This window comes from Dendropsophus ebraccatus, chromosome 1 (genome assembly GCF_027789765.1).
Source record: "Dendropsophus ebraccatus isolate aDenEbr1 chromosome 1, aDenEbr1.pat, whole genome shotgun sequence".
NCBI lineage: Eukaryota > Metazoa > Chordata > Amphibia > Anura > Hylidae > Dendropsophus > Dendropsophus ebraccatus.
In genome coordinates, this window is record NC_091454.1 from 203,997,693 (window position 1) to 204,020,754 (window position 23,062).

Genomic DNA, 23,062 nt, shown 5'->3' on the forward strand with positions numbered 1-23,062 from the left:
AAAACAAAGCTGAACTTACCAGAAATCCAGGTCCAATCTCCTGAATGCAGATTTTCACGGCACTTCCTGTTTTCGATAATTTTTTCGCAAAAAAACTGGAAACAGTCAGAAAACAGGAAGTCCAGTGTATCCCAGACCATCTGAGCGCTCACAGAGAGAAGGCAGTCATGTGACTGATGGACACATTGAGCTGTGACTGTCTGTACTTGCCCGGAATTCCTGTGTTTAGTCTGTTTTTTTTTTAATCAGTCAGAAAATCTTCCTTCAGGAGACTGGACCTGGATTTCTGGTAAGTTCAGCTTTGTTTTACAGCATGATAACAACAAAAAAATAATGAATGTATATTGCAAGCTTTATTTCACATCTACTGTTAATTTACATTTTAAAAGTTATAACGACAGTGACACTTTCATTTTATAAACATATAATTTTATTTAATTGATCACAAAAATATAAAAAGCACCTCATCTTTGGTAGAAATAGTGTGAGGTGCAGGGTGTGGCGACGGAGATGACACTTAAAGTCCCACTTAAACAATGCTTAAACTTTACTTGAAAAATTCAAATTCAATTAAAAAACGTAACAGTTCTTTTGTGCAAATAACAGTAGATATCACAACAGTAGCTTGAGGTAAAGGTAAAGTAGAAAAAACTGTAGCAGTAGATAGGGGCCGGATAGGAGCCCTTGCCTAAATAGTCCTGTGCTCTGCTGGGATGTGTGTGAAGTGTATATCTTGAAGAAACTCCTCGTACTCACATTTAGATAAGTCTGCATTATCTGACTGCCCTGCAAGGTAGTACGAGCCCCAGGCCTCTGACTCTGGGTGAAGCTAACTAGCAGAAGTTCTCCCACATAGACAAGCGTAGTCAGTATAGAGTGGCTAACTTGCACCTGTGCTCTACTGTGGATAAATCCCACTGCCTTTTCTCTCTAGGGGGTGACCGCCCTGAAGCAAAGATCTACGCCATAGACAAGGGTTATTCCTGTAGCTCCGATTACCACATGGTTGGGTTTAAGCAGTGCATGAGTGCTGTAGTGTCAGGGCTGGGATAAACAGACAACAGAGGAACTGAGCCCTGAGCTTACCTCTGTCCCTGCTTATTGCCCCACCCACACTAGACCGTGGGTTGACAACCACAATGACTACGATATACACTGACTAGGGTGCAGGGGATGGGAGACAAGAGACAGACAGACAAACAAACACAGAAGAATGGTCAATAAGGCCGAGTCAAAACCAGGAAGGTGCATCAGGACAAAATCGCAAAGCAAAGAATAGTCAAAAACTAGCCGAAGTCAAAAACCAAGCGGTAGCAAAATACAAAGGGATCAGGCAAAGGCGATGGTCAGAAACACAGAGCAAGGTCAGAACTGCAGAGAACAAACCACCAAACTAGCTAATGCAGAGATATTCAAACACTGGCAACCAGCAGACTGTTTGAAGACCTTAAATGCAGCCTGGAATCCCCACCCCCCACAGGTCAGAGGAGGAGAAACTCCAATTAACCCTTAGGTGACCAGGTCTGTACAACATGGCAAATAGATAAATGGATAAATAGATCAGCTAAATCCTCAGCAGAAGGTAGATTTTTTAATGGAACAAAATGATCTATTTTAGAGAACTGATCCACAACCACCCAGATGACGGTACACCCCTGGGATGGCGGTAGATCTGTAATAAAGTCCATAGAAATATTGGACCAGGGTCTGTCTGGTACTGGGAGCGGAAGAAGAGGACCCTCAGGACATCTCCTGGAGTTTTTTCCCTGCGCACAGACTTGACAGGCTTGGACAAAATCATAAACGTCACTAGCCATACGAGGCCACCAATATCTTCTTTTCAGTAAATCTAAAGTATTTTGAACACCTGGATGACCTGCCAGCACTGAACAATGTATCTCCTCTAACACTCTCAAACGACAAGAGAGAGGAACAAACAATTTGCCTTCCGGAAGGTCATTGGGAGCAGAATTTTGTTCAGCAAGAATTTGAGAGGAGAGGTGAGAGGAGACAGCTGCCAGTACTATACCTGGTGATAAAATTTATCTAGATTCAGACTCAAAAACCTCAGGGGTACCGAAACTCCAGGATCTGCCTTTACATTCCTTGTACCCAGTTGGTAGGTAACTACAAAATTAAAGCGAGAGAAAAACAAGGCCCACCTGGCCTAAAGAGTATTCAGACATTTGGCATTATCAAGATTTTTGTGCTCTGTTATCACCAGATGAAGAGCCCCCTCCAAAAAATGGCGCCACACTTCAAAAGACCATTTGTGGTGAGGAACTCGCGGTTACCAATATCATAATTTCTTTCACAAGAAGAAAACTTCTTAGAAGAAAATGCACAAGGCCTGAGGTTGGTGAGAGTAGAGGACCCCTGAGATAACACTACCCCACACCTACCTCAGAAGCGTCCACTTCTACAACAAAGGGACGTGAGAAATCAGGCTGAATTAACACAGGAGCAGAAGAGAAAGCCATCTTAAGCTTCTCAAATGTTATACGCAGCAGGGGACCAGTTCCGTGAGCGGTTTGGTGATTATTACGGAAAAATTCTTAATAAAGTTCCTGTGATAATTAGCGAAACCCAGAAACCGCTGAAGGGATTTTAAGTTAGTGGGTCGGACCCAATCCGTAATCGCCTGAACCTTACCCGGAACCATCTGAACATCTGACGACCACATAACCCAAAAACGAAAATTTTTGCACACAAAAAATACGCTTTTCTAGCTTAGCGAATAAACAATTTTTTCGTAGCGGAGATAAAACAAGATGGAGATGTTCATGATGGGAGAGCAGATCTAGAGAGAAAACCAGAATGTCATCCAGGTAGACCACCATAACGACCTCGATATAATAATGAAAAATGGTATTTATAAACCCTTGGAAGACCACGGGGGGCATTGCACAGACCAAAAGGCATAACGAGATATTCAAAGTGCCCCAGAGGCGTGTTGAACACGGTCTTCCATTCATCCAGGAGAAAACATTTATTGAATCTTTAGAGGTGTATTACAGGATATCACAGTCTCTTTCAATAAAAAGAAGACACAAGAAAAAAACTCCTGAGATGACTTGAGCTGGGTATTGGAGATAATACTTTAGGAATACTTTAGACTTGAAATACTTTAGATATACTTGACAATAGACTGCCCAGCTTCTTGCTGGTGGATATATATGTATACTTTAGAATAATCACAGCCTCTTGCTGGTGGAATAGTAAAAGTTTCTGCATACTTGAAAAGACTAGGATAGAAAAATTGAACAGAGTAGAGCAGTGGACTGACGTCCAATTCAGGGTAATGGGGCTCTGTCTAGACCCTAAGGTATTCAGCTGTATGGGTGTTTAGAGAAAAGAGTACCTGTACCCATGGGTATGACAATCTGCCTAATGCTGTCTGTGGGCAAGAGGCACACAGAACCAGTGATGCAGGCTTGTGGGTAGACCTAGTCGTCCAGGTAACCCCTAAAGAAATCTAGCAAGAGTAGAAGAATTTTTACCTAACTACTGACTGAATATCCTGGAATATCAGGATGAGAAGGAGTTGCCGCCCAGCATAGATAGGGTTGTCCCTTGGTCCTTTTTAACCTCAGTCTCACGCCAGACTAGCACTAGCCGGACATAGCTAGGATAGAATAAGATTTGGAAAAATAAGAAATAGTTTTTTGGCATTAAGTCCCTCACAGGGGACCTGGCCTCCAGGCCAGGCTCTGGAAGTTACTGCAGCAGGTCAGGTCAGGCCCAAAGCAAAACTTTAATTATTAAAAAATATGATTAAAAATGTTCTTCACAGCTTTCTTTACATCTTTATTCCTTAAACTATATATTATTGGATTGAACATAGGGGTTACTGCCGCATACAGTGTGGAGAACACCAAGTCCTGTACCCCTAGATGATCTGGAGGAGGTTTTAGGTACATACACATGCCAGCCCCATAGAAGGTACCCATAACGGTCAGGTGGTTGGAGCAGGTGGAGAAGGCTTTCTTTCGAGCAGTCATAGAAGGAATTCTGAGAATAATGGATATTATTTTCATGTAAGATGCTAAACTAAGAAGATAGGGAAAAAGCCCAATTAGTATGAATTCTAAATACAGAATGACTTGAAGTCTAATATTAGCACAAGCTATTCTGTTGAGTACTTTGATCTCACAGAACCAATGCTGTATCTTATTAGAATGGCATACACTTATCTGATAGATGGTCAGAGTAAGAAACAAGGCATTGAAAGAGGTTAACATCCATAAACCCATCAGAGATAATATATAATTCCTCCTATTCATAATCAAGTGATAATATAAGGGCTTACAGATGGCCACATATCGTTCATAGGCCATAAGAGACAGCAGGGTGGCCTCCGTACAGGAAGCAAATGTGTAAAAACACATTTGGGTGAGGCATTCTATTAAAGATATCATCTTATTCCCAGTGAGTAAAATATGCATCAGTTTTGGAAGAGTTGATGTAGTAAAAATCATATCCACAGCAGCCAAATTGCTTAGAAAGATGTACATGGGCTTATGTAGGCGCACATCGATGATCACACATAAGGTTATGATGATGTTACCCAGTAATCCAACCAAGTAGATGAAGAAATATAGAGCGAATAGTAGAGGACGGTTCTTTGCTGAGCTGGAAAAAGCCACAATTTCAAAATGTTCAATGGTTGTTTGGTTCATCATTGATTTCATTCTAAAATATTATTATATACAATGAATCTCAGGTCTTCTTCGGCTGTACATGGCTGTCTATTTTACATCTACATCTTGTTTTTTGTAATGAACCTTGTCACGTGGACAAATAAAATCTAAATCTACAATATTAACATCTATGACCTGTAGGAAGAAGAGATGACATATTGGTTGAGCATGGTGACATTAAGGTGGTATGGTAAACATATACTTTATATTTAATGAACCCAGTTTGGTCAATAAATATATGATGTTCGTTTTTTGTTGTATAATCCTCAAATTCCAGTTATAGCCACAAAGCAGCTGTTCTATCTCTTACCTCTTTGTGCCTTAACAAGATAAATAATATGTATGCAAGCATAAAACAGACACACAGGCATGATTTAACCTCTCACCCCCCACACAAACTAATTTTTTTATCTGTTTTCTTTTGTTCCCAACTTGTTACTGTTATACCAAATCGTTCCATACTTGCATATAATGTGCTCTATTATATTGCAATGTCGACTCCTATCTATATATGAAGTTTAATTACGCGTAGATGCAAAATTTTGTTATTATTATTGTATTATCTTTTGTTTACATTTTGCTGTATTGTCTAAAACATTTAAAATGTAAATAAAAAGAAGTATAAAAAAAAACCCACAATAAAAAAACCCCCAACCAAAACAGAGACACAGACTGGAGAGAAAGAGAAGAGTGGAGATAATCATACAGGCTGTGTACAAGTGCAGTTTACCCACAGCAAAGTGTAGAAGCTATAGAAAACCAAAACAAAATTTTAATAAAGACATTTTTTAATATAGAAAATGTTTTTAGCTCCATAACAAATAAGTAATCTTTTCTTTTTGTATGAGAATTCTATTTCTTAGGGACCAAAACATAGTAAAAAGTGCAATGCTTTATTTTTGTAACTGTTTTAATCTTTGGTTTGGCTAAAAAATAAAAAAAAAAATCTGCCAAAATACTGACAGAAATGTTATAGGTAAACCCAGCCTTATTCTTAAAAATCAAAATATTATATTATATTTTGTAATTCAAAATGTGAAGCACTTACATTAGGAATAAAGAAGCATGCCATGAATATAGTAAGGATCACACAGAACGGTTTATATCTTCTCTATCCTACACATCAGGGATAGTTGCCCCTAGGACAGGCAGATGGTTCATTATGATAAAATGGAAAATTAATCCCCAGATAAGCTCTTTTTTTCTTCGGTTTCACCTTATCAATTTTTTTTTACCAATTAGGATCTATACAGGTGGTGGACCATGGTGCTTAAAGTGAAAAAAATATTTTGTCTATCTTTGTGCTCAAAATGCAGACCCTTTTAGGCCTTGGCAACTGATTTTATGTTAAGAACACAACACATGTAGTATCACACTGTGACTATGTTGTGAGTCCCTCACTCCCATCTGTCATTGACCATTTACTATTATTAATGAAATAACTTTATTTATTGATCGTAAATAATAATAATAATATTAAATGGGGATACCTATACTATGGGGAGACCTGTACTATGGGGATACTATGGAATTATTATTATTTTTTTGTTTACTATTTTATTAAGAATTTTTAAGAATAAGAAAGGCAAGATAGACATACAAAAGGAACATAAAGCCTTTACAGAATAAGGCTAATGGCATTGCACTACAAACAAAAAAGCATAAGAAAGAGGAAAAGAGCCCTTTGGCCATTACAACATGTAATAAACTGCTACGTCATATAGTCTGCTGGTCTTTCTCCGAACAAACCTAAGGCAATAAAATATACTTATGACAAACCATGAAACACAGGAGTCAAGAAAAACAAACACATAGAAAGGAGAAGGAAGAAATGGAAAGAAAAGAAGATTCAGTAGGGGAACAGACGGGGAACCCAGATAACCACTCCCAGTTCACCTAAGAGCATCTGCGAAGCCAGGGGCCTCCACATGGAGAGTCCACGCTGTCCAAACCTTCTTAAAAGAATCTGTTCGGCCCTGAGCCTCGGCCACCATCTCCTCAGCACGTTGTATAGCACCAGGGCCGGCCTTAAGGTAATTGGCGCCCTGTGCAAAACTTTTTTCGGCGCCCCCCCCCCCCCCCCCAAACACACAGGGTCTGCTGAGACCCCCTCAAGGTGTTATAAAGCTCCTACTCCTCCAGACAATATCCAGCGCCCATCACCTGACCCTCCCAAATATCGCCACACCACAACCACTACCATCACTATCATATTGTTACTGACCAAATCAGTATACTAAATCCAATAAAACACAGTACCAGATTACAAGTAACAAATATTACCACCGCATACTGACTAATACCACCACATACTAACACCACCACATACTGACTAACACCACAGCTGCTACTGACTAACACCACCACTGATACTGAATACCACCACCACATACTGACTAAAACCACCGCCACTACTAAATAGAATCCTCTGTACGCAGATCACTATAGAGGTAGAGCCAGCCCTACACAGGTTCTATACACCATATACATTACAGTGAAGTTATATCCAGTGACTCACAGGAGACGTCTTCTCTGATCGGAGTTCTTCCCTTTTCATCTTCTCCATCTGTCCTGGGTCATCATGAGAACTTCTTCGAGCCACGAATCCACAGAATCTGCCAGACAGACATATTAGACTCCTCACTCTGGCATCATCCTCATCTCTATACTAACTGCACATCTGTATTGGCCCCTTTACACCCTCATTTAGTGGGTAGGCTGACTATGTGACCCCCTTATAGTATATGCCCCCCCCCGTGTAGCCTCCTTACAGATTGCCCCTTGTTTAGACTTTCCTATATATGGCCCTATGTGGATCTCTTTAAGAACCACCCTCTGTGTAGTCCCCCTATGGTATATGCCCCCCCTCTCTGTAGCCCTCCCTTATAAATGGTCCCCTCTTTGTAGTTTCCCTTACAGATGCCCCTCATGTTGTCCCCTCTGCCCCTCTTACAGATGGCCCCCCTGTGTTGTCCCCTCTGCCCCTCTTACAGATTCCCCCCATGTTGTCCCCTCTGCCCCTCTTACAGATGGCCCCTCTGTGTTGTACCCCTTATAAATGGCCCCCGTGTTGTCCATCCCCTTATAGATGGCCCCCGTATTGTCACCCTTATAGATGGCCCCCCTGTGTTGTCCATCCCCCTTACAGATGGCCCCCTTATGTTGTGTCTTCTTATAGATTGCCCCCTTATAGATCACCCCCCTTGTTGTCCCCCTTATAGATAGCCCCCTTATGTTGTCCCCCCTTATATCCTGCCCTCTTATGTTTTCCCCCCTTATATCTTGCCCTCTTATGTTGTCCCCCTCTTATAGATTGCCCCCCTTATGTTTTTCTCCCCCTTATAGATGCCTCCCCTATTGATTGCCCCCTTATGTTGTCTCCCCCCTCACAGATGCCTCCCCTATAGATTGCCCCGTTGTTGTCTCCCCCCAATAGATGTCCCCCTATAGATTGCCCCTTTGTTGTCTCCCCCCTTATAGATGCCCCCCTATAGATTGCCCCCTTGTTGTCTCACACCTTATAGATGCCTCCCCTATTGATTGCCCCTTTATGTTGTCTACCCGCTTACAGATGCCTCCCCTATAGATTTCCCCCTTGTTGTCTCCCCACTTATAGATGCCCCCCCTATAGATTGCCCCCTTGTTGTCTCCCCCCTTATAGATGCCTCCCCTATAGATTGCCCCCTTGTTGTCTCCCCCTTATAGATGCCTCCCTATAGATTTCCCCCTTGTTTTGTACCCCCTTATTGTCTCCCCCTATAGTGTGCCCCCTTGTTGTGTACCCCCTTATAGATTGCCCCCTTATTGTCTCCCCCTATAGATTGCCCCCTTGTTGTTTTCCCCTTTATAGATGCCCCCCTATTGATTATACCCTTATGTTGTCTCCCCCCTTTTAAAAAAAAAACACACACACACACAACTCACCTATTCCTCGTTCCCCCGCCACGGCTCTCGTCTCTGCATCGTCGCCCCGGCCGATGCGCGCTCTCTGGGAAAGTCACTGACACCGCACACACCCGTGACTTCAGCGCGCGCTGGGGCCAGTACTTCCTCCCTGTGCCGGAAGTACAAGGCCGACGGCTGACGCAGAGGTCACTGATGCGTGCTCTGCTGGGGAATTCCCAGGGAGCGCGCAAGGGGTCACAAGATTAATAAGACACAGTACGCGGCGCCCGTGGGGAGGGGAGGCTGGGGGAAGCCACTACAGGAGGGGGGCGCCGGGCAGCCAGCTAGGGGAGCGCTCGGGCAGAAAGATAGCTGCACAGCTGTCTCTCTGCCTCAGCGCCCCCCCAGCTAGACGGGAGTTATGCGCCCTGTGCAAGCGCACAGGTCGCACACCCCAAAGGCTGGCCCTGTATAGCACACAACTCCACAAACCATTCCTGTAGGGTTGGCGAGTCTACAGTCCTCCAATGGTGGGGTACCACTGTTCTAGCAGCAGTGAGAAAATGTCTCAGCACGCCCTTCTTGAACACTGACAATGTAACAGGTATCAGAGACAAGAGGGTAATTTGGGGGGAATTAACAACATGTTTCCCAGAGAATGCCTCGTAAATAGAGATGAGCGAACCGGGTTCGGGTGGATCTGAACCCGAACGTTCGGCATTTGATTAGCGGTGGCTGCTGAACTTGGATAAAGCCCTAAGGCTATATGGAAAACATGGATATAGTCATTGGCTGTATCCATGTTTTCCAGACAACCTTAGAGCTTTATCCAAGTTCAGCAGCCACCGTTAATCAAATACCGAACGTTCGGGTTTGGATGGACTCGAACCCGAACCAGGTTCGCTCATCTCTACTCGTAAATTCTTAAGACCCCCTCCCAAAAAGGTTTGATGCAGGTAAAGCCCCTCCATGTGTGTAACAAGGTCTCCTCTTATTGGTTGCACCTCCAGCACAGGTCTGACACATCGGGGTACATGTGATGAAGCAAAGTCGGACAGGGATACCACCGTGACAACATTTTAAAGTTTTTTTTTCCTTTGCGTGGGATGCCATAGACATCAATATGATGGACTATGGAATATTTTTTATGTAAACGCAAGAAGTCTCCCAAGTTTAAACCTTTTCTTGGCTAAACGGATGTGCTGTATGTCATACTGCAGAATCAGTTTCCCATTGATTTACATAAAAAAATTTAAATGTTTTTCTTTATGTTAAATTAAACATATTGAAACGGTAACAATAAAAGAGATGGAAAAATACAGTGTGAATCCAGTTACATGTTAGGGTAATAGTTTTGGTTGGGTCATTCCTATGTTACTTGTTGCCTTAAGCAGCAAACACTATAGCCTAAACACATCCTGGTTTACACCTCATCTTACGATTCATTATAATTTTATGTTAAATTTAAATAAGACGTCACACATATATCATGCTGGGAAAAGTTATTTTATTATAGAGGCAGAAGAGCGAAAATTCCATTATGGACTATTAGGATACGGCTGGGTTCAGACCATATCAGAACCATATTACAATGGAGGATACATTAGATGAGCTAAGCTGTGATTACATAAGCAGAGGTGAGTAGTAAAACATCATGATATCATAGATCATAGACCCCATGTCTTCCTGGCTCTGGGTCATTACACTTACTGAGCTTTACAACCACCATCAAATAACTTAATATCATGGATAACACCCAGAAGACGTTGCAGTTCTTTTTGAAACTCAACAACGTTATCAAATTTTTGAATCTGTTTTCCTGCGACATTTTCAACAAGTGCGGCCCCGGACTTTATTGGTTTCTTGTTGTTATCTACACAGCAGTACGCGTTCCATATATGAGTCGGAACAGTCAGTCCATCTTTCTTAATCGGTACGTTCCCTGGCACAATCCCGGCTATTACGTGGGTGTCTGTACATTTCAATTTGTCTGTCAGTGCAATCATCTCATCTTCATACTGACTCCAGATCTTATTGTTTAGGTTTGGTTCCATTGGGACTACATTGGTCAGGGTAAACGTTGCTTTATGTCCTTCCGTACTGAGAGTTTGGTGTCCACAGGGACTTAGATGGCCTCTTTGATAACCTGTATTTACATAGTCATCATCAATCGCCTGACTTGTTTTTAATAGGTTTGGGACTTGATTTTTTGGCTTTGATTGATCAATCCCTTTATCCTTGTTATATTTGCCCAATACGATTTTTGCATCCTTTGTGAGCTTCATGTTTTTATCCACTTCACGATAGACCAGCTGTAAGAGAAAGGAAATCACACGTCTTTACCCACTTATTCCATTAGTAGCGTTTAAAACTTGAAAAGAGAAACAAAATTCTATAACATCTATCATAGAGGTAATTGGGTTAATCACCAGGATGAAGTGGTATAAATGCATGTACAGACTGGATTTCTTTTTTTACTTTTTCTTCGACCTTCCTTACCAAGGGGCAGAAATGATAGATATCCTTTTTAGAATCCTGGTCCAACTGAGAACTCCAACATATAAATAATTTACTATCTAGTATGACTTTATAGTGTGTCAATATTACGAAAACAATGGATTCAGCCGTCAATCTAAAGTGTGCGGGCCTTCCTGTACAACCACTGACAGAAGATGTTGGTGGTGATAGGGTGTAAGAGATGATGGGAAAAATCACAGCTGTCCCCTTTGTTCAGAGAGAGGTAAGCCATGGTGCTCTCACTGCAGATTACCCCTCCTCATAGACAACACAGGAACTTGAACGTAACATCACCAACTCAGCCTCTGCATATGTGGACAATCCTGTTGAGCTAACAAGGGAGAAGAGCTTGCCTAAGGTAGCTGTCTGGCTGGGCCTGGCCGGGTAGCATTAGTGCCGGTGGTTGGCACTGGAGGAGACCAGCTGGTCTGAGAGATGGAGGCGGAGCTTGAACTGGGCTGTGTCTGAGCACAGTGAGGAGGTGTGTAGCCACGGAAGGGTGGCGGTGGCCAAGATGGAGTTGCGCTGGTGGAAGAAAGCATTGTGAAGAGGGAGAACTGCTGTTGGATGTGTGGTCTCTGGGGTCGGTTAGAAAGAGAAATTGGCGGTAGGAGGAGGTGAAAACCAAGCTGTGTGGAGTCAGCAAAAAAAGGAATCTTCTGGTGCAGTGGCAGCATCAGAGAAGGAGTGGAGGAGAAGCAGTAAAGACGTCGGCGAGTGGTGTAGTATACACCTTAGTGTGGGTGTGAAGTCTATATGGAGGCTCACAGTTGATACTCTAAGGGCGGGTTCAGACTATGGAATTCTCGCGGATAAACTCCGCGGAATTCCATCGCCTGTACCCGCTTACAGCCGCGCGCCTCTCCGCCAGTGTCTATGGGCCGGCTGATTCCGCATTCTGCTGAAAGAATTGACATGACAATTCTTTCGGTGGAATGCGGAATCAGCCAGCCCATAGAATGGTGTCCATGGAGCTGGCAGAAAGGTGCGCGGCCGTGAGCGGGTACAGGCGATGGATTTCCGCGGAGTTTATCCGCAAGAATTCCTTAGTCTGAACCCGCCCTAAAGGAGTAACTAGATTGTAGCTTTGGTACTGTAGGGGGGATGAGAATCTCTACAATTAATATAATTATCTCCTGAGCTCTAACAACTTTGTGTAGCCTAAATGCTGTTTGCTATCGTCTGTTTGTTGTAAGTAAAGGGCAAGAGGACTGAAAGGAAAGACTGTGTGGAAGAACAGGCATATTCTTCTGCTGTGTACTGCCATCATCGTGGGGCCACTGGATCTGCTGTATACTGCGCTCATCCTTCGGTTTGAGAGACTGTGTAGAACTTTATTGGGCACATTAAATTGCTGTTTACTGCCCTCATGTTCACATCTTATTGAGTTGTGTAAGATAACACGGACCTACTGTATCTACTTTTTTGCAGATGCTTCTAGGACCACTCTCCACAAAGGATCCCATGGAACAACATATTAGACAGGAATATGTTAAAGCGACTCTGTACCCACAATCTGACCCCCCCAAACCACTTGTACCTTCGGATAGCTGCTTTTAATCCAAGATCTGTCCTGGGGTCCGTTCGGCAGGTGATGTAGTTATTCCCCTAAAAACAACTTTTAATCCTGCAGCGCTGTGTCTAACGGCCGGGGCTTACATTTGTATATGCATTAGGCTGGCACCACTTCTCCGTCCTTCCTCCCCACCCTCCTCATCATTAGGAATGATTCAGGAACATTTACTGCTGTTTGAGCTTTGCACAGGTGTATTAACAATCCAGCCCATGTTCATTATACACACAGGTGGGGAATAGGAGACAATCTGCCTGGATTTTTCCTAATGATGAGGAGGGTGGGGAGGAAGGACGGAGAGGTGGTGCCAGCCTAATGCATATACAAATGTAAGGCCCGTCCGTTAGACACAGCACTGCCGGATTAAAAGTTGTTTTTATGACAATAACTGCATCCCCTGCTGAACGGACCCCAGGACAGATCTTGGATTAAAAGCAGCTATCCGAAGGTACAAGTGGTTTGGGGGGGGATCAGATTGTGGGTACAGAGTCGCTTTAATGCCACCTGTTGTTATAAAAAAAACTTTTGACATGTCTTAGAGACATAAACAAACCAAGAGACATATGTGTGGCTACCTCCTGTTGGCTTGCCTAGGAGAGGCCATTGCTAGTGTGCGAATGCCAGAGGAGGAACCATGTCTCTGAGGACACCTTAACGTGGTGACATGGTATACTCTGTTTGCAAATGGTTTGCTAAGATCCTCATTTTTTAATATCTATAGAGCAGGTTTTTATCGTGTGTACATCGGCGGGAGTATGTTCAGTAAGCACTTGCACCTGTTGGTTGCTGTTGCACATTTAGGGTTTTTTTGGATATACTTTAGCCACATGCATCCTGCAACCTTTAGTGTGAACAAAGGCAAAGAGGTGCTGCCAATTTTTGCTTTTTTATTTCGTAGAGACATGTCAAAAGTTTTTATCGCACACCCGTACTGATCGGGAGATAGAGCGGAGACAATACCGCAGCTGCAGCTCTGTGAATTAAAAATAAAAAGTTGTGCTCCGTAGGAGACCATTATAAGTCCAACCCCTTTTTTTTTTAAATTCAGAGCGGAGGCGCTGCAGGCGCTCACCTCCCGATCAGTACGGGTCTGAACACATAGACCTGGACCGATCAAAACTTTTGATATGTCTCTATGACATGGCAAAAGTTTTTTATATAACGACACTTAAAGCCCATGCAAAACATATTAGCGTCATGTTTGATGTCTAATAGATTGTACTTTCTTTGGAGGGGAAAGACTTTTTTCTACTTTAGCCCATTAGATGACTGTCACCAGTGATCTGTACACACAGCCATGGAGAGAAGACACAGATCACTTCTGGGCATACTATGTAAAAATGACGGACATGGAGAGAAAAGAGCTGCTGCACCTCACACCTATGGCTTACACTAATGCCTCTCAGCTACATTTAAAAACCAATGCCAGGATGTTGGTATATAATTTGATCAAACCATATTGCCTCATGTACCATGTGCAGGTCCCCTGGATCACATGAGTCCCTACACTAACTTAACACTATGTCAGTCAGCGACCGCCAATCCCTCAAGGGAAGGGAGGCCACAGAATGGTCCTGCAACCCCAATGTCACAGGACCAAACCCCAAGGGCCCCCCCAAACCCAGCAGGCTTCACAGGCGGAGAGAGTGGCCACCAAACAACACAAGTGTGAACATGGTCTTTCTACTCACCATTGCTCCTGCAGGTAGAATGTGAAAAGAGGAGGTACTTGCCATGTGTGCACAGGGGCTTCCTGCTAATTGGGGTCACAAGGGTCTTAAGGAGAAGGAGTGCTAGCTACTCAGAAAAGAGAGAAAAGTAAAATACGGACAGAGAAAAGAGCTGCTGCACCTCACACACCTATGACTGACCCCAATCAGCAGGAAGCACCTGTGCACACATGGCAAGTACCTCCTATTCTTCCCATTCTACCTGCAGGAGCAATGGTGAGTAGTAAGACCATGTTCACACTTGTGTTGCTTGGTGGCAGCTTTCTCCGCCGGGGGCACCTGCTGGGTTTGGGGGGGCCCTTGGGGTTTGGTCCTGTGACATTGGGGTTGCAGGGCCCTTCCCTGCTTGTGCCTGCTTTGCGGGGTTTGCGGTCGCTGATCGAGATAGTGTTGGGTTAGAGTAGGGACTCATGTGATCCAGGGGACCTGCACGTGGTACATGAGGCAATATGGTATGCAGGCCCGTATCTGCCATGAGGCGAGGTGAAGTGTTTGCCTCAGGCGGCAGATAACACAGCCCTTGAGGGGGGCGGCATCAGCCTCCTGTGTCCTTATCATTACAACTAGTTACGGCTCAGTACCCGGCCGTGTTTCCTGTCAGTTGCCTCATGAGAAGCGCTGAGGAGGCACTGGAAGCCTCGTATTCACAGGTATTCACATCACATTAGACATAGATATAGTGCCTCCTGTTAACCCTTTCAATAATGCAGAGTTATTATACTCTGCATCACTTACACACTGTAGAAAAGAAAAAGTTACCAGCAGCGGGGACGCTATATTATGTCTTCTCTGCACTGCCGAACTCCGAGCTGACCTCAGCATAGTGCAAGAGCAGGAGAAGAGGCATCAAAGTCATGTTCTGCTCTGCTGTTAACTCTTTCTGTATAGCAGAATGTAAGTGATGCACAGTAATACTCTACATTCTGCAGTACTGAAAGAGTTAACAGAGCAGCCCGTTTTATGGCTCTTCTCTGGCTCCTGAGGTCAGAGGTCAGCAGTTGTAGATTGTAGTTTGTTTTGAAGCTCCCAGGGGGGCCCATAGTGGCTCAAACAGTTAAAAAATCTGGTCACCACACACTGTTATCTATAGTGGTGTCCCATACACACTGCAATGCTGCACTGTGCCTGTCCTGGATCTTCTCTCCCTGACTATTGCTCTGAGGGGGGGGGGGGGGATGCTTTGTCAGTTTTCGCCTCAGGCGGCAAAAAAGCTAGAATCGGCCCTGATGGTATGATCAAATTATATACCAACATCCCGGCGTTGGTTTTTAAATGTAGCTGAGAGGCATTAGTGTCAGCCATAGGTGTGATGTGCAGCAGCTCCTTTCTTTCCATGTAGTATGTAAAAATGACAGCTGTCATTGTGCAAATAACGGCCGTCATTTTTACATAGTGTGAGAGGATCACAGTATTATAAATGCTAGGCGTACATATAGTATTACTGCACTACACTGCATGAGCTTAGATACACCTATGATGCAGCACCTTTGCAAAAATTGCACTAGAAATTTGCCCCTTTTTTGTAAGAATTTTGTTGTAAATGTGGTCAACCACATTTTGAAAAAAGGAAGCGTTTGATCAGTTTTTTAAAATCTTTTCTCTTTTAATGATCAATGGAAAAACGGATCAAAACGGATGCACACAAATGCATCCCTTTTTTTTTATCCATTTTTCAACAGACTCCAAAAAACTCTAAATAAGTTTCTATAACCAGTTGATTTGAAAGAAGAACATTTTCACCAAAATACCCCTTTAGGAAATGTAGTTAAGAGTTTCACAATCCTTATGTCAAGCATTTCAAAGTAAAATAGGTCCTCTTTCATATCGGGATATAGGGTACGCTTCCTGAAACAGCAGGACAATGCTCGAATACTGGGGCTGCCTCACTAGCAGAAAAATTCTCCCGGCTAAGTGCAAAATCTCTGGAAAACTCTGGCAACAAAATGACTGAACACATTATAATAACTTATTTCATATTGTTATTTATAAAAAATTATAACTGATAATCATTTACAGTGATTAAGATTTATGAACAGAAATAATACAGATTACAATATCCAAACAATACTCACCTGGGGTTCTAACTGAAAAGCCCCGGGTCGCTTACATTCTGATGGATCTTTATCTTTCACTGCGTAAATGGTGTAGGCGGAGTACAGGGGCATACGTCTCCCTCTGTCATACAAGGTGGCAAACCAGGAGGTACCATCATATGTTTGGCAAATATAGGCTGGAGAAGCCAGGTGATTTGGATCTGTTATCCCATCTGGTAAATCATTGGGATTAAATAGATGTTTCTTAGCGATGCCTTGAAACCCATTGGGGACGTTCTCCTTATAAAAATATTTCTTGCAGTTGTCAAAATTATTTCGTACTTCGGCATGGATGTGAATGAGAGCGGCTAAGAAGAGCGAGATGCTCAGCAATAGCTTCATGTTCTCTGCCCGACGTCACGATACATAGGAGAGAGGTGATAATGATGAGTAATGGGAAGAGCAGAGCCTTTATATACTGCAGCCACTAGCTATACAGGGAAGAGTTTCCTGCTTTGTAAACACCGCTATGTAATACTTAGAATCTGGTTAGCCAACCTTTCCTTGCATTTCAATTCTAGTGAATTTCTTTCAGGATCTTTCGCAACCAAAGGAAATGAGTTGTAAAAAAAAACAAAGCACAAGTGGGTAGAACGACCATAAGACTGCCTGATGCCTGTGTTCTAGAAGCAATTAACTCTTAACATTTAGCAGTGCCGCTCCCGACCTGTCTTCTGCACTATATTAGTAAGTTATATATCTTGAGGTGATAACTTTGGTTGGGTCATTCCCATATCATTTGCAGCAAACTGAACACATCTTGGTTTACACCTCATCCTACTAACTCTTCATCATATTTTCATGTTGAAATTAAAATAAGACGTCACACATATATCTTGCTGGGAAAATAATTTTATTGTAGAAGCAGAAGAGCAGGAATTCCATTATGGACTATTAGGATACGGCTTCGTTCATACCATATCAGAACCATAATACAATGGAGGATACATTAGATGAGCTAAGCTGTGATTACGTATGCAGAGGTGAGTAGTAAAACATCATGATATCATAGATCATAGACCCCATGTATTCCTGGCTCTGGGTCATTGTACTCACTGACGTTTACAACAACCATCAAATAACTCAATATCATGGATAACACCCAGAAAACGTTGCAGTTCTTTTTGAAAATCAGCAACCATATCAAATGTTTTAATCTGTTTTCCTGCAACATTTTCAACAAGTGCAGCTCCGGACGTAATTGGTTTCTTGTTGTTATCTACACAGCAGTACGCGTTCCATATATGAGTCGGAGCAGTCGGTCCATCTTCCTTGATCGGAACGTTCCCCGGCACAATCCCGGTTATGACGTAGATGTTTGTACATTTAAATTTGTCTATTAATTCAATCATCTCATCTTCATACTGACTCCAGATCTTATTGTTTAGGTTTGGTTCCATTGGGACTACATTGGTCAGGGTAAACGTTGCTTTATGTCCTTCCGTACTGAGAGTTTGGTGTCCACAGGGACTTAGATGGCCTCTTTGATAACCTGTATTTACATAGTCATCATCAATCGCCTGACTTGTTTTTAATAGGTTTGGGACTTGGTTTTTGGGCTTTGATTGATCAATCCCTTTCTCCTTGTTATATTTGCCCAGTATAGGTTTTACATCCTTTGTGAGCTTCATGTTTTTTCCCACTTCACAATAGACCAGCTGTAAGAGAAAGGAAATCACATGTCTTTACTCCCTTATTTCATAAGTAGTGTTTCAGGCTTCAAGTGTCTTAAAGTATCATTTTCGTTTGTAAAAACTTTTGACGTGTCATAGCCCTTTAAGGACATGGCCCATTTTCGTTTTTACGTTTTCGGTTTTTCCTCCTTGTGTTTAAAAGGTCATAGCACTTGCATTTTTCCACCTAGAAACCCACATGACCCCTTAATTTTTGCGTCACTAATTGTACTTTGCAATTACAGGCTGAATTTTTGCATAAAGTACACTGCGAAACCAGAAAAAAATTCGAAGTGTGGTGAAATTGAAAAAAAAAACGCATTTCTTTTATTTGGGGGAAATGTGTTTTTACGCCATTCACCCTGGGGTAAAACTGACTTGTTATGCATGTTCCTCAAGTCGTTACGATTAAAACGATATATAACATGTATAACTTATATTGTATCTGATGGCCTGTAAAAAATTCAAACCGTTGTTAACCAATATACGTTCCTTAAAATCGCTCCATTTCCAGGCTTATAGCGCTTTTATCCTTTGGTCTATGGGGCTGTGCGAGGTGTCATTTTTTGCGCCATGATGTGATCTTTCTATCGGTACCTTGATTGCCCATATACGTCTTTTTGATCGCTTTTTATTACATTTTTTCTGGATTTGATGCGACCAAAAATGCGCAATTTTGCACTTTGGGATTTTTTTGCGCTGACGCCGTTTACCGTACGAGATCAGGAATGTGATTAATTAATAGTTCGGGCGATTACGCACGCGGCGATAGCAAACATGTTTATTTATTTATTTATTTGTTTACTTTTATTTAAAACCTGGGAAAAGGGGGGTGATTCAGACTTTTATTAGGGGAGGGGGCTTTTTACTATTAACAACACTTTTTTTTTTTTTTTTACACATATACTAGAAGCCCCCCTGGGGGACTTCTAGTATATACACTGTGATCTCTCATTGAGATCTCTGCAGCATAGATATACTGCAGAGATCCATGAGATCGGCACTCGTTTGCTTTCGGCTGCTGCAGCCGGAAGTAAACGAGTGCCGAGCCGAGGACGGCGCCATCTTGGACGCGTCCCCGGCCGGCATCAGTAACGGAGATCGCTCCTCCGGGACAAGGTCCCGGAGGAGCGATCTCCCCCACTAGACACCAGGGAAACGTTGCCTCCGGTAATCGGAGGCAGCTGTCAACTTTCACAGCTGCCTCCGATTAGCTAATTAGCGGGCACGGCGATCAGACCGTGCCCGCTAATAGCGGCGGTCCCGGGCTACACGCGGCACCCGGGATCGCGGCACTTCAAAGCGGGGCCGCCGCGCGGCCCCGCTTTGAAGTGCAAGTGAGGACATAGGACGTACCGGTACGTCCTATGTCCTTAAGAGGATAGAGACACAAAAAAGGGAAATTTGGGCAGCACATCTATGACTCTGTTCACACTGCAGGTTGCACGCTGCTTGTGGCTTTTTTTTATTTATTTTTTTTAGAAAAGTGAGGATCTTAGCAAACAACTGGGCAGATAGGAGCCAAATGATCTCTTTTATACCAGCCTTGGGACATGGGTGGAGTGCAGGCCAACAGGAGGTAGCCACACCCCCCCACACACACATTCAACAGAAAAAAAGGGAAATTTTAGCAGCACATCTATTACTCTGTTCACACTGCAGGTTGCACGCTGCTTGTGGCTTAAGTACAGACAAAAAACAAAAGGTGCAACAGCAACCCACAGGTGCAAGTGCTTACCGTATATACTCCTCCCAGTGTACACACAATAAACACCTGCTCTGTAGATATTAAAAATAAAAATATAATTTATTTTTTATTTTTTTGTTTTTAGAAAAGTGAGGATCTTAGCTAACTATTTAATCAGAGTGTACCATGTCGCCACGTTTTTGTCATGTCATAGAGACATAACAAATGTTTTGATTGGTCCGGGTCTGAATGTTCAGATCGGTACCATGCGGAAGAACGAACTGGGAGAAGACTGCGCTAAGCGCAATCCTCTCCTGGGTGCCTTGTACTCCACGCTGGCTATTAGACTAGTTTTCTAGTGTGCTGAACGTTACCACATCTCATATTGTTACCTAGCTTTCCCTGACTTCAGCTTTGTTACCTGACTGTTCCCTTGGATCCTGTTTTTGTATTTTGCTTCCTGTTTGGTTTGACCTCGACCTGTTGACCACCCCTTGTATACAAATTAGTTTTATCCTTGTTCCATGTTATCACCTTATTGGGAGTAGACAACATCTGTGTGGTTGTCTGCAGTTGCCTGGGACTGTTTAGGCAAGAAGGCAGTGTCAGCTAGGACCAGATTAGGGTTAACTTTGTGTACTTCGTCAAACGTCATCTTCGGACGGACGGCCGTATCCCTGCCGCCGCCCCCCCTCCACCGTGTCACAACTGTGCTCAGCCGCGATTGGCTGAGGACAGTTATGCTCAGACATTCGCGGCTGAGCAGCTGATGACGCGGTCGAAGATGACGTTTGGCACAAAATGGCGGACGGCCCTCGACACGGATCAGGTAATGTATAATGCACCACACACTTCCGGGTACACGGGCGGGGGTGGTGGGACACGGGAAGGGGGGGATTCACAGACATAACATACATTACAAAGTTGTATAACTTTGTAATGTATGTTATTCTGTGAATAATTTTTTAGCGCCACACTACCTCTTTAACCCCCACTGCCCCGGGTGTTACATTACCTGCACCGCTATCCGGCCACATCTGAGGCTCCCGGAGGTCCCCCGCAGCCAATCAGTGACTGTGGCGGGGCCGTGCACTGATTGGCTGTGCGGGACCGCCGGGAGCTGGATCGTGCTGCCGGTAATGTATCACCCAGGGCGGCGGGGGTTAATGGGGCCGGCACTTACATACTGGCAGCGAGATGCCAATCCTGCTGCGAGTATGTAATCACATTGGAATTCACAGAGGAAGGATCCGCAGCGGTTTTAGCTGCAAATTTGCAGCTTTAAATCCGCTGCGGATCCACCCTTGTGAATTTACCCTTAGGGTACCTTCACACATACCGACTCGCAGCAGAAAACTTGCTGCGAGTTTCTGCTACGATGCGAGGTCCTGGAAGGCCCCTATCACTACATACAAGCAGTGGTCTGAAAGACGGCTGCATGTATGTAATGCGGCAGAGCAGAGCCGGGCGGCAGAGCAGGACGCCGGGACCCCGTGCAGCCAGAGCCAGGTAATGTATGGAGACAGCGGTGCAGGACCGCTGCGGGAGCCAAAGGGGTTAAGGGAGCAGCTGCATTACATACACGCAGCGGTCTTTCAGACCACTGCTTGTATGTAGTGATAGGGGCCTTCCAGGACCTCGACTCGTAGCAGAAACTCGCAGCAAGTTTTCTGCTACGAGTCGGTATGTGTGAAGGTACCCTTACTCAGCAGTGATAGTTACCCCCCCATCCTGTCACTGGGTCTGACTCCTTCAGAGTCCTGACTACTGCAGAGATCAGGAGATACAGGAGGAGAAAGATATGCAGCAGCCGCATGTTTCTTCTGCTGCATATCTTTCCTCACCTGTATCTCCATGATTTGCTCCTCCAAGGGGCCCGCCGAGGCTCTGTCGCCCAAGGGCCCACAAAAACCTGGAGCCGGCTCTGCCTCCTCCCCTCCCTCCTCATCATTAGGAATGCTCCAGGCAGATTGCCTCCTATTCATCACCTGTGGCAGCCCGGCACATGGGCTGGATCATTAGGGCACCTGTGCAATGTTCAGCATAGAGAAAATGTTCCAGTGGCATTCCTAATGATGAAGAGGGGGGGAGGGGTGGTGCAAAGTTAGGGCACAGATACTCCCTTTGGGCACGGGGGTTGTAAGTTTAAAAGTTGTTTTTTAGGGCAATAACTGCATCACCTGCCGAACGGACCCCAGGACAGATCTTGGATTAAAAGCAGCTATCCGAAGGTACAAGTGGTTTGGGGGGTCAGATTGTGGGTACAGAGTCTCTTTAAATGTTCGCTCCGCTGTAATGACGCTGTGAGAATTTACTAAAGATTATAACTGATAATCAAATGTATAGGTAGAAAAATTACAGGATTCCAATCTCTAGGAAAAAAATATTCAAACAATACTCACCTCGGGTTCTAAATAAAAAGCCCCGGGTCCCTTACATTCTGATGGATCTTTATTTTTCACGGTAGGCGGAGTACAGGGGCATACGTCTCCCTCTGTCATACAAGGTGGCAAACCTAGGGTTACCTTCATATGTTTGGCATATATAAGCTGGAGAATTCAGGTCATTTACATTTGTTATCCCATCTGGAATTACTTGCAGTTGTCAAAATTTAGTACTTCAGCGTGGATGTGAATGAGAATGGCTAAGAGGAGCAAGATGCTCAGAATTGGCTTCATGTTCTCACAATTCATAGGAGAGAGGTGATGATCAGTAACAAGAAGAGCGGAGCCTTAATATACAGCAGCTACTAGTTATACATTAACATTAGAGGAAGAGTTTCCTGATATGTAAACTCTAGAATTCTATTAATCTGTAAACATTTCTTAATAAACCACATGATGCCAAGACAATCTTTCTTTCCATCTAAATTCTTGTGAATTTGTTTGAGTTTCTCACAACCACCATACCGTTCCATTATATGAGAATATTTATAAAGCTGCCAAAGAACTAGAATTCCCCTGGTTGGCTCTAACTAGAGATGATGCTCATTCAAGCTCGCTATGCAATCGAGTAACTCAAAAGTACTCGATGCGTGAACGAATACGGTGTGGTGCTCGAATAAGATTGATAGCCTCCAGACACCGTCCCCTCTGCCGAATAGGAGGCCCCTGAAAAAATGCGTCTCTCAATGGGGTTTGTTACTAGAAACAAGTGCTCGAGTATCGGGAAATACTCAACTCGAGTAACGAGCATTTAAGCAGT

General features: G+C 43.7%; 2 protein-coding genes across 2 annotated transcripts; both read right to left on the reverse strand.

The window, feature by feature from the left end:
- Positions 1–10,158: 10,158 nt before the first annotated feature.
- On the reverse strand, positions 10,159–16,894 carry LOC138788547 (endonuclease domain-containing 1 protein-like). The gene is made up of 2 exons (XM_069966569.1): positions 16,478–16,894; positions 10,159–10,897 (listed from the first exon to the last, which is right to left on the reverse strand). The coding sequence occupies exons 1-2, from the start codon at positions 16,838–16,840 to the stop codon at positions 10,292–10,294; spliced, it is 969 nt and encodes a 322-aa protein (XP_069822670.1). The 5' UTR covers positions 16,841–16,894; the 3' UTR covers positions 10,159–10,291.
- A 450-nt stretch (positions 16,895–17,344) lies between these two features.
- LOC138784089 (endonuclease domain-containing 1 protein-like) lies at positions 17,345–22,462 on the reverse strand (the record flags this gene model as incomplete). The annotated part of the gene is made up of 3 exons (XM_069959606.1): positions 17,345–18,156; positions 22,261–22,268; positions 22,321–22,462. Coding segments are annotated over 3 exons (756 nt in total), but the record flags the coding sequence as incomplete, so codon positions are not given.
- Positions 22,463–23,062: the final 600 nt, after the last annotated feature.

Coding starts and splice junctions, on each gene's coding strand:
- LOC138788547 (XM_069966569.1), bottom strand. CDS start 16,840: ATGAAGCTATTGCTGAGCATCTCGCTCTTCTTAGCCGCTCTCATTCAC. Junction 10,898..16,477: donor CTTTTCAGTTAGAACCCCAG/GTGAGTATTGTT, acceptor TTTCTCTTACAG/CTGGTCTATCGTGAAGTGGA.